The 11822-nt window shown below is 28.8% G+C and overlaps 1 protein-coding gene across 2 annotated transcripts; it reads right to left on the bottom strand.

Moving 5' to 3' along the window:
• Positions 1–341: 341 nt before the first annotated feature.
• LOC119685162 lies at positions 342–6089 on the bottom strand. Of its 2 annotated transcripts, XM_038099376.1 has the most exons (9): positions 6002–6089; positions 3676–3947; positions 3281–3607; positions 2579–2769; positions 2341–2517; positions 1157–1303; positions 911–1051; positions 735–857; positions 342–671 (listed from the first exon to the last, which is right to left on the bottom strand). In XM_038099376.1, the coding sequence occupies exons 2-9, from the start codon at positions 3910–3912 to the stop codon at positions 569–571; spliced, it is 1446 nt and encodes a 481-aa protein (XP_037955304.1). In that variant the 5' UTR covers positions 3913–3947; positions 6002–6089; the 3' UTR covers positions 342–568. The 2 variants fall into 2 exon arrangements, with proteins under 2 accessions (XP_037955304.1, XP_037955305.1); XM_038099377.1 differs by lacking the exon at positions 6002–6089 and having other exon boundaries at positions 3676–4034.
• Positions 6090–11822: the final 5733 nt, after the last annotated feature.

The raw sequence follows: 11822 nt of genomic DNA, 5'->3' as shown, positions 1-11822 counted from the left end.
ATGAGAATTAAAATAAATAAAAGTCATAATGAACGGTTAATTTATTATTGATAATTTTGTTAAGTATTTCGGTTAAATAACAATTTCACCTAAAATCTTATTAGCTAATACTTAGATAAAGTATAACTGTAATTTCATTTTATTTCCAGCTATAATAGGTTCAGGATAATTTATACAAGCCACTGTTAAAAAATTTTAATTTAAGTGACAAAATCGCAAAATGCAAATCGAATAATAATATTGAGAATATATTTTCGAAACAATGATTTTATATTCCATATTTTACATATTTAGTGAATCTTAATATCTACAGTTCCAAAATTTCATCAAAACAAAAATTTTGGAAAACCTAAATTAATCATTTGATTATAGCTGGATATATAAACTTGGTAACATATTTTAAAGTTAAAAACTTAAATTTAAAAAATTGGTGAAAAAATGTGAAACCGATCAAAACAAATTTTTCGCTTAAAATTTGTTTCATGTTCGCAATTTGAAACTAAATTTTGGGAATTTTTTTGCTATTAGAAAAACTGCCTTGCGGTTTCTGGTTTCAGAAATTTGCGGGCTAGTAAACAATGAGCAGGTTACTCTCATTGAAACCCGCCGAGTGTCCAGCATTGCGTACGATAAAGCAAGAACCATCAAAATGCATGCGTTTTTCATTGCGACTTGAAAGTTAAGAAAAAATGAATATTCAAATTATTTCGAAAGAAATTGAAAGTATTACTTACCGAACAAAAAGATGAGATGTTTTTCCTAAAGATGCTGTGCAATGAATGCCGGGTGTTGTTAGGGTGGCTGAACCGTTTCCTGGGCTGGTGCGAATCAAACATTTATTATGCGTACGTGTTAACCTAATGAAATTATATGTTAGATATGATTTCTCCATTATGTACTTAAAACATACTTTACTAGTCCATCAGCTGCTTGAGTAATACGAAAACCGTTGATATCATAAACCTCAGTTCCTTCATCTGTACACGTGTAAGTGGAATTTTGAATGACATCATTTGCATCGTGCACATATGTTGGCCCATGGCGGGAATCACTATAAACGAACGAACACACACATTTATCGCATTTAATCAAACTCATTTGATTTAAAATATTTTTTCTGGAAAATACTATATCATTGATTGTAAAGAGAGCTTACTCATAAAACACGGTCAGAGTATAATCCTTTGTCAGATCAGTAAATGTATCAGTAGTGGTGCGTGTTCCAGCGGTATCAACCAGATAAATTAAGGCACATGAGTCACTTGTGAAACTAACACCTTTATACCACATCTTTGCATAACGCCTTTAAAGAAATTAAAAAAAAAAAGTTAAAAGTTATTCAGTCTGAAATCATAAGTCAGGGTATTCATGCTCTTATGGATATTTTATAAAAGAGGAATTCTTCAATAAGCATTCGCAGCAAATTTTTTATTGATTTAATTGGAATCTCACAACTAGAGGCGATTCTACCAACAATAATCCATATATATGTAAAGGATGTTCTTTTAAAGGATTGAGCTTTAAGTGGGGAACTATATAAATAAAATGAAATGACTAATATGTGAAAAAAAAAGTAAAATACTCCATACGAAATACTCAATTATGCTTAACGTATTTGGATTAGCATTGATTTCTTTCTACTTAAAATTGTACTAGATTTCAGTAAGCAAAAATAAAATACATTTTTATTTACTTTCCCTATGTTATACTTAATTTCATATTCATGATATTTTGAATAAATGTTTCTCTTGATCTTTACTACAGGTAGGTAGGTAGAGGTTGGAGTGGCCGCTTATTATCCAAAAGCCCACTTGAGTTCAAATAATGGCTAATTATGGTACCACAGGAATTGTGATCTTTACTACAAATCTCAATCCAACATATTGTAACTTTTATTTTAAATTTATGTGAAATTGACATTTCAGTATGATTTTCATTTTCTCTTTCAAATCCCTATAATATTGTCTTTAGTGTTTGGGAAAGTTGGAAAATATTTATAATCAATTTGATCATAAACTGGTGGAAACGGAGAAACACGTCCACCCTACATAGATGTTAAGTGAATATATTGTTCATATATTACTCTTGTTTAGATGTAGTTATCAAAAGACTTATGGACTTATGGCCCAATGTTGCCCTGGGAACGCAAGGAATGAAGAAGAAGATGAGTTGCTTCGTACTCAATATTTTAAATTAAATTAAAATATTTTTAAATACCATAAATATCTGATTTTTAATTTCAATCTTAATGATTTTCAAATAAATTTTTTTTTGAAAAATGTTGAAAAGTGAGATGAAAAGTTAAGAGAAAACATTTTCCTTCTGACAAACTCAACTTACACATAGTTGTTAGATTTAGTGCCATCATAGGTGACAATTTCTACTTTTGAACCACTTTGCAACACTCGCCCATTGGGATGAATTAAAGCAGAGTTAGTGCAGTTGCGAGATAGAGCGATAGCCACCATACTGCGCTGGTTTAGTACCCGTACAGCTCGATCCAAGGTCATATCAATGCTATAACAAAAATTATAACAAAAAAAATTAACAAATAAATCATGTATTCAGATATGCTTACCGGATGCCTTCTCGTAAGCGGAGTTGTATGGTACCATTTGACATAGCAATTGGCCCGGCACCTGGACATGGTGCTGGAGCTAAGTTTTCATACTCAATGCGATGGGTACTGGAACGACCCATTATAAATGGCGGTGGTGGCATTGGCTGAGGAAATTGTTGAGAATTGATTCCTGGTGATACTATTGGAGGCTGTAAATAAATGCATATATCAAAAATTATTTGAAAACTTAAAACATTGTAAAAAAAATTTTTTGTTCTCAATGGAAGTTTAAATCATTTCTAACCACAAGTTGTGTAAACCGTACTCCTTGCGGTGGGCATAAACATAACAACTATATTTAATATTGCTAACCGAAAAAATTTTCTTCATATCTGCACATCTATTATATTGTTTATAACAAGATTCTTTAGGGATATTTGCTTTTAATAGCGACGTGCCAATAATTACACCAAGTGAAACATAGTTTCACTCGAGACTTGTTTATTGGAATCCAATTAATTTTAAGTAAATATTGGTATTATTTTTCTAACACCTAAGATTTGTTACATCTATTATTATTAATTATTGTTTGAGAAAAATCCTATGATCTTCTTCTAAAGTACTAGCATAACTTAAACTTTTTTAAATAAACTTTTTAGCAAAAAAATTGATTTGCTTTGATTTTATGAGGGGTTTTATGAGGGGATACAGATAACTTACCATTCGGACCATATCATTATCGTAGTTATAAATTGGTGATGGTGGAGGTGCCATTAGATGTCGAGCAGGACGTACACCTGAGTTCTCATAGTTTGAACTTCCGTAATGATAAAGCGATGACAATGTGTTGACGTGAGACGGATTGTGGGATTGATGTCGCGAAGCTGAAATAGCTTCCTTTGAGGTTACAAAACTATTATTGATAACTGATGCACGAGTTGATGATGTTGGTACAAAAGAAGATATAGCAGGAGCAGATGTAGGCGTTGATGCAGATGCCGATGTTCGCGAATGAGCCACATACGTTGCAGATGTGTTGAGACGGGACTACAGCATTTATCAAATAAATAAAAATATATCTTATAAATTCGAGTATAAAATTAAACACAACTTACAGATGTATTAATTCCAGTATACACTGAACGTTGGCGTACGCTTTTTGGGGTTTTTGATGGAGAACGTAAAATACTGTTTATCTTATCGTTCATATTCACACGAGCTAAGAAGTCATCTTCACTTAGTGTGGCAACATGAGGAAGTGGTAAAGTAACTTTGGGCGATTCATTTGTACCCTTTAAGGCATTGTCATTTTCTTTGAGGACCTTTCCACTGTCCATGTAATCTGGATTCATTTTAGAAAAGTTTTTCTTTATGTATAACGCAGGTTCTAAAATTTTGGAAATATAAATTAAATAAGCTTGAGATTTTTCGTTTCTCTTTAGGATAGATTAAAATTCAATGTACAAATAAAAAGTTTTTATATGATTTTGAAATAAAATTTGACATATGAAATATTGTATACAATGATTAAAAATATTTTTTCAATGCCTGCTTTATATTTGTTCTTTCGAATATTTCAAAATATATATTTCCAACTAATATATAATACACATCAGAGAACTGCTGTTTGATTTGAAATAAATAATTGCATAATTTCTTAAATCTTAAATCTTAAATCTTATGTAACCCTGAATATTATAAATAATAATAATAGTAATATTGAATAATGTAATAATAATAATATTGGATAATATAATAATATTTTCATGTATGATTAAGGACCGATTTTAGAATCGTAATTTGTCTTAAAAATACTTAAGTCATCATTTAATTCATACTTAAATCAGTTTTGGGACTTTTGGTACAACAATGAAGTTGTCCCTTTTTTGTTTTTATTTTAATCATTTAAATAACTAGTCAGCATTTTCAGAAATTTCCCATTTCAGTCTGAGTCCTCTGTTGAGATTTAATGCCTATTGTCTTTATTTATTGTTATGTTGTATATATTTTTAGTTTATTTTTGCAAACTTCTCTTTTAGAAGATCGGATAAATCGGTTCGAATCGGATGATGGAAGTAGATGTCAAAAAGTTTTTAGGTATGTGTCGATCAAACTTTGCATATATCTCTATGCATACACCCTAGTTTTGATTTAGATAATCCATATTCTTTATTGAGTATGTATTACATACTCCAATGCTCCCTATTAATGTAAGGAAGATTTCATGCATTTCAGTGCCAAATTTTATTTAATATCTGTTTCATGCGTAAAGAATTTGTACATATCATGTTGTACTACAAGTATATTTTCGTATAGATTTTAAATATTTTTACCGCAAGTTGTTTAAATGTATATGCATTCCCGTAACTCCCGTTATTCTTACGAGACAAGACAAAATTCTTTAGTTGATTTAAAAAAAAACGATTTTTTGTATAAAGAGAACTGACGATTTAAAGTATCAGGCGTTGTTTTACAAGCTTAACTTTCATCCGCGAAAAAGTTGTTTTTTTCGATCCTCAGTTTATAAGTACAAGTTAGTTTAATTAGTTTTTGTTATCCGACATAAGTTTAGATTAGCTCCACATCTATGGACAAAAGTTATACTTCTCATATAAGTTGAGGTTACCTTCTGTTTTGACCTATATGTCACGTCGTCTAAAGTTTATAATAGTTTCAATTATGATAAGCCAGTCTGAGTTAAGTTTAATCCTAGTTTTATAGCGTGTACACGTTACGTTTAAATGAGTTGTAGTCTTATACCATAAGTTTCGAAGTTGTACTTCTCGTTACCAAAAAAAGATTAATTTTCGCTGCTCTAGTTGGTATGTCCTAAGTTTAGATTAACTTCAATTTTAAAACCGCAAGCTGCGATTAAGTACCATCATTTTACTCAAGAGGAAGAAGTCGTGTCTCCCAAATCTCCTACTTACTTTAGACCATTTCATACATCTGCTGAAAAAATGAATCCACAAACGATTTATGTATTGAAAACATAAATTTCTTTTCATGTATCACAATCTGCTTTTATATATAAATTTCTGCTTGGTCTAAGCATTAAGAAATATTAAAAAAGTTTTTTTATAGGAAGGAACTATAGTCCATTTTACTTTTAAATTTTAACTTCTTATGCATTAGTGTAATGTGTGTATTATAAGACGATAGAGATACACGATAGAGATACACGATAGAGATACACAAAATATATACTTAATATGCTTTAATACTTTTAAAATATAGAGATAAAACTTTGGTATTACGTATATTCTGAGCTCAAAAACTGCGGTAAATATTAACTTATTTTTTGCTGTTATATTCATTATTATTCATTATTTTTGGCAATGCTTTGAGTCATTTTCAAAAAGTTTTAAAAGTGATTTAACCACAGATTCTTATACGATAAATCGATAATGCGATAAACGATAAATAAATAATTTAACTTACAATATGTACTTCCTTCCTGATAAAACACGTAAACACTACCGCAAAACAATTTTTTTTAAACAAATTATATTTTACAGTTTTTGTTCTGTAAAATGTAACAACTTTTGAAAACTTTTTTTTTTATATTTGATAAAACAAGCAATGAAGTCTAAGATTTTTTACATTTACAGAAATATGATTTTTTTTATCCAGAAAAAGGTAATATATATTTATTTTGACAGTAAATTTTTTTGTTGTTGTTGTGGTATCTTGAGCTAGTGCTATTGCGCACTTTTACTCTTTTGTGGCTGAGAGGCTTATCCCTGTCCCACACTAAGCTTTAACTATACTGGAATTCATGTCGTATATTTATTGTTTAACTGATGACGGACCCTAGGTCAGCATATCTTCCTGTGGGTCTTGAGGTGGACTTGAGGTTTGTTAGGGCAGGGTTGGGCAGCGTATCAACTTTTGTGAATTACTTTGTTAACCGTAGTTACATTTCAATACTTAAGATAATACATATAAATTTATTTTATTTTATTTTCTCAAAAATTACCTGAAATTGTGATCGCAACATTGAATTTCAAAGAAGTTTATGTTATATTTTATAATGTCAACGGAAATTTCAGTAACGTCTCGTTATAGTTGCTAAAATATGTTTATGGTAGGTACCTTAATCAAAAAATCGATCTTATGAAGAACAGATGACTGCCTAGTTTTGGGCAATCATCGACCTCCTCCACCTATAAACATTTTGAAAAAGTGAAACAAAAGGTGATCGCTGATCAATAATTCGACTGAATATATATAACTCGTGATCCTAACATTGGAGACATTTTTGGATATTCGCCGCTGCGAAAAGCCAGTGTCGTAAGCAGGTCTCTTTAGACATGAGCTTATAAGTTCAACATTGAAGAAGTCATCAATTGGATGAATTAAAATTGAAATATAAAGATAGAGTCATATTAAAACTATTTTGCTTCTTAGGTTCTAGTTTACTCAAACATTTTCACATTCAACCGAATGTGAAATTTATTTTTATTTAAAAAAAAAAAATTTTATTCACAATTATATGTATCTAACTAAAAAAGAAACGTATTTTTCCGAATTTCGAATATTGCACACTGCTTAATTATTTAAATTGAAAATAATGTTAAAAAAAAATATCTGTTAATTCCAACCAATTTTTTTGTTTATTAGATAATGACTTAATTATTTATATTTTTATAAAATGATTTTGAATAATCAATTACGCTACTTGATTATAAATTTTTTGCTAAATATGAAGAGGTTGTCTAAATTCAGGTCGTCTGTGTTTTCTACGTATTGCTTTAAAAACGTATTTGCTTATTGGATTATTCTAACACAGATCTTAGCTTTTCTATAGCAAGTCTGGTCTGATTTTTGCAAAAATGTTCTATTTAAAGTGTTCACTTTGAAATTTGATCAGTGATCGTAGTGTGAATTAAAAAAAAATCGATTTCTTAATATTTTTTGATTGTTGAATATATCTATTATTTTTATAGTTTAGTCCATAAACTACTGTTGATAGCAGGATCTCTGTATATGTACCGTGTTCTCGTTTTTCTAGAATAGTAATAAGTTAAATTATATCATATTCCTCTATTTTGCAGATTGTAAAGTATTAATATATGATAATAGTTTTAATACTAGTTTTAGTAATAATTATATTATATTTCTGACCCAATTCTTTTAGAACACTTCATTGTAATTTCAATAATTTTTTCAAGTGGTATAAGTTTGTTCAAGTGACTGCGATTGAGATTGGTATTCATCTAGTATATAACTCGGTGCTATTAAAATTATTAATTTTATTGGTAAGCTTAGTACAAAACTGTTCAAGACAGCTGAAGTTGGTGTCATTATCATAAAATTCGATTTCCCTATTTTAATTGAATTTCACTGATTGGCAGGTAGTGTCCAAATGTCATAAGAGTAATGTAAGGAACTAAAGATTGAATCGAGAAAAGTTTTTAGTCTTGGTGATCCTATTGCATATTTATTTTGTAGTCTGTTGAAGACCTTTTGCAAATTTCGCCACTCTTTATCAAATGTCTTAAGTAGTCATTACACGGTTTCTTGGACGATTGAAGACAAATATATATTACATACATTTTAATATTTCAAGCAATTTTTGTATTTTTTGTCCTTGTCTACACATACAAAAAGTAAACATGACATCTAGTGGTAATTAGAAAAGTCTTCATATTACATGATGATTAACAACATATAAATATATCTACTGTCAGTGGGGGATAAATGTAAAAAGCTTACAAATTCAAAGCCCTATATCTCAAGAATCATTCTATATAACATAATGGGATACGTTTTTTAGAATAATGAAATTCACCAAAAGTTCATTGTTAAATAAAACGGTTAAGGATTCATGATCTTAGTAGGATTTATTTATTTATAATATAAATTATATATTTATAATATAAGTAATATTAGCGTGCAGTAAATAGTAGTTTCATAAAATGAATGCAAATAATTCTGACCAATTTATAAATATCAAAAAGCACATAGTCATTTTGTGTGGTTTCCAAAGTCTTTGTTTAATAAATTGCATGATAAATCGCAACATCCTGCTTAGTTTTAAATACATAATTGCAAAAAATGGAATTGCGTTGGAAGATGTTCAAGATCGAAGCACAAGCCGAAGCCTTCTTGCTCCATTTTATTCGAAATATCTCAAACGCCTACATTGCTTTGTAAGAGCAGTCTAAATTCCAAACGTTGTACGAATTTATAACAAATATAAAGATAATCGGGTACTTAAACTAGAAAAAGAAGCCCAAGATGATGCTTCTTTAAGAAAACTTTATGAGTGTTTTCGAAAGAGCTCTATGAACGCACACATATCTGAAGGTTTGCAGTGCATTGATTTTGAATAGAATAAATGACTGCAAATGAATGGATGAATACTTTATTTTATTACTCCGGCACTACTAAACTGATTGGCTCTCTAACATGAATTTCTCTATCTATACTAATTATTTTTATGACTTAACTTCTTAAGTTAAAGAATATATTTAAACAGATCATTTAATTTACTGTGTGATTGATAATCAAAGTATTAAAGTGCTTTTTAAGTGATTAATATTATATTATAATAAAAATTTATTAAAAATATATATACCAAATAATAAATAAATATACCAAATAATCTTCCAAATAATACTAAAAATATTCACAAAAGAGCTCAAAGAACATTCCAAATAACGTTTTAAATTAAATAAAAAAAATAATAATACAAAAACTTTTATAACGAAGTCTTAAAGCTTTTGGTATCTTTTTGGTTTCATATTTATGACTGGGTTTAATATGCCCTAATAGAAGAAAATAACAATCATTTTGGGCTCCAACAAGAGCTCATATAAGAACAAAATGCTCATAAATATTATATGAAGGAATTACTTATTAAAATCATTTATGATGTCTTTGTTCGACTGGGTACTTGCTTAGTTAAGTGAATTAGTTCGGAAAATATTTATGCAAGGGATGTGGTGAGTATTTTAATATTTAGGAACTGTGGAGAATCCATATAAAGTTAATTTCTAAATAATTTCTAAATACATATTACTAGGTAACTTTCAGTGACGATAACTGGTGCATTAAACATTTATAAATCATTGAACCGACAATTATTTTTTATCCATATTTGATATTCATATATTTAAATGATAATGTAGCTGTAGATTTAACATATAGCCGTAATCGAAACATGTTGAAGTTTCATATCTAAACAAAAAAAATAATATTAAATAACTAAATAACTTTTTTATTTAACAGCGGTTATACGTATTTATAGAAGTTGAATTTTCCGATTCAAGAGTATGTCAATGAGTATAGTTTTGTTCCAAATGAAGAAATCTTATATTCACACTTTTACGGTCGCTAAATATAAGAGTGCTTTGATTTATAGTATACATATAAGCTTGAGTTATAAACTAAGGGTTCAGAATAATCTTCGTTTCTTTTATTTTGAAGAAATGTATTTCCGATAAATTTCGATCTAAAGTAAATAAATTTAAGGTTTTGATATGAACGCCGATTATTAATATACTTCTGATTGCATTTCGATGAATAATTGAAAGTGTGACGAAGTGTTTTTCACGTTAATTAAGATATTATGTGTAGGTATTAAGAAAATATTTAACGGTTTTTAATGAACTATAGAAAAATAAACTATTCGTATATTACTTCTTTATATATTTTAAAATTTATTGATTTTTTTTGGGTGTCGGATATATTTTAGATTCCTTTTTGATACTTTTTGAGAACCTATTCAGATGGTATCCCGATTGCTTTTAAGCTCTCAGAGCCAGTTCATCATTTCGGTATAACAATCACAGCTGTCATTTATTTCCACTCTGTGTTTAATTTTGCGGTTCCTGTCATCTTTGATTTCCTCAATTAACTGCGAAAATATGTATTCGAATGATTTCATCGTTCTCGTAATTGTGCACCTTTTAAAATGTCAAATGAAAGTGGAACATGAGACGAATAAATAAACATTAAACATTTATTTTTACACACAAATTTTATTTATTGTTCGAGAACTCGCGTATCCGCGTATCCACGTATAGGCGGTACGTACAAGTATCTGTGATGATTCTGACTCGGCCTAAATGTTTACTTGTAATTCTTTGCATTTGTATCTGTCAGGCGGCATTCATTTTTTCTTATCACAGGCATGTAAATAAACGTTTTTCTTGTTAATTACTTCCTAGAAAACAAAAAGATTCAGTAGGAACATTTACAATAACAGTACGATACCAGGGGAAATATGAAATGAAGTTCATTAAATTAGCAGAAACATTCCGAATGAAAATATAAACTAAAATTTGCATGAATTTTATGTTTGCTTAACCTGATTTCATTGCAGATTTGAAACGATAATGTAGCGGGCTGTCAGTATATCAATATGACCCATGGCAGATTTGTATTAGCATAGATTTTTATTAAGATGTTTTTCCCAACCTTATTCTTTCAAGCAGATTTATTTATTTATTTACTTATATATTTATATATTATATTGACACAAATAATATTAATATTATAAATATCCCGATAATTATAATATTATAATATATTTATAAATAAATTATAAATATCCCAATAATAGTAAATATTTTAATATTGTATGATAGGTGGAATAATTTTTTATCCATTATAATTAAAATTGTTTATTGGAAACTGCTCGTTTAGAATCGGTGTTTTTTTACTAGTATAATAAAATAACATTTTGATTAAGAAAGAAGCGGTGCAATTAACCATCAAGTATAAGCCTTCATTATTTATCATTCAATTGAATGTTTCTAAAAGAACACTGCCAGTTTTAGTCAACCCGATATAACTGCTCGTATATGTAACATCGCAATATACTTTTTCTAGATAGTCTAACCTAAATTATAACCTTGTGTGATTTTTAGGTGAAATGTATGGAACTGTTTCATACACTAGATTTCTACTCAAAATGCCATCGGTATAATAAAATGTCTTCAAATTTTATGAATAGGTCAAAATTTTCAAATCGTAGGGTAAGGTGTTTTCCATGTGTTTAGTTTATATCAATTTAGAATAGTAGAGCAGTCTAATTATTTTCTACATTAGCGTTAGTAAACTTATGTCAATGAATAAATTAAAATATATATATCTTAGGAATCCAGCTCTCACTCATATTTAATATTCTCTTAATGAACTTAAAATCTTTAGACACTAATTTAGTAATTTCTAATTCAAAGCGTAAGGTCGCTTCACATGAATTGCTTTATGAAGTAAAAATAGCTTTTTATAAAAAATAGCTTTATATAAA

The sequence above is a fragment of the Teleopsis dalmanni genome, chromosome 2 (genome assembly GCF_002237135.1).
Source record: "Teleopsis dalmanni isolate 2A chromosome 2, ASM223713v2, whole genome shotgun sequence".
Classification (NCBI taxonomy): Eukaryota; Metazoa; Arthropoda; class Insecta; order Diptera; family Diopsidae; genus Teleopsis; species Teleopsis dalmanni.
Note: the sequence above shows the minus strand (reverse complement) of the source record. Positions and strands in the feature narration are given on the sequence as shown.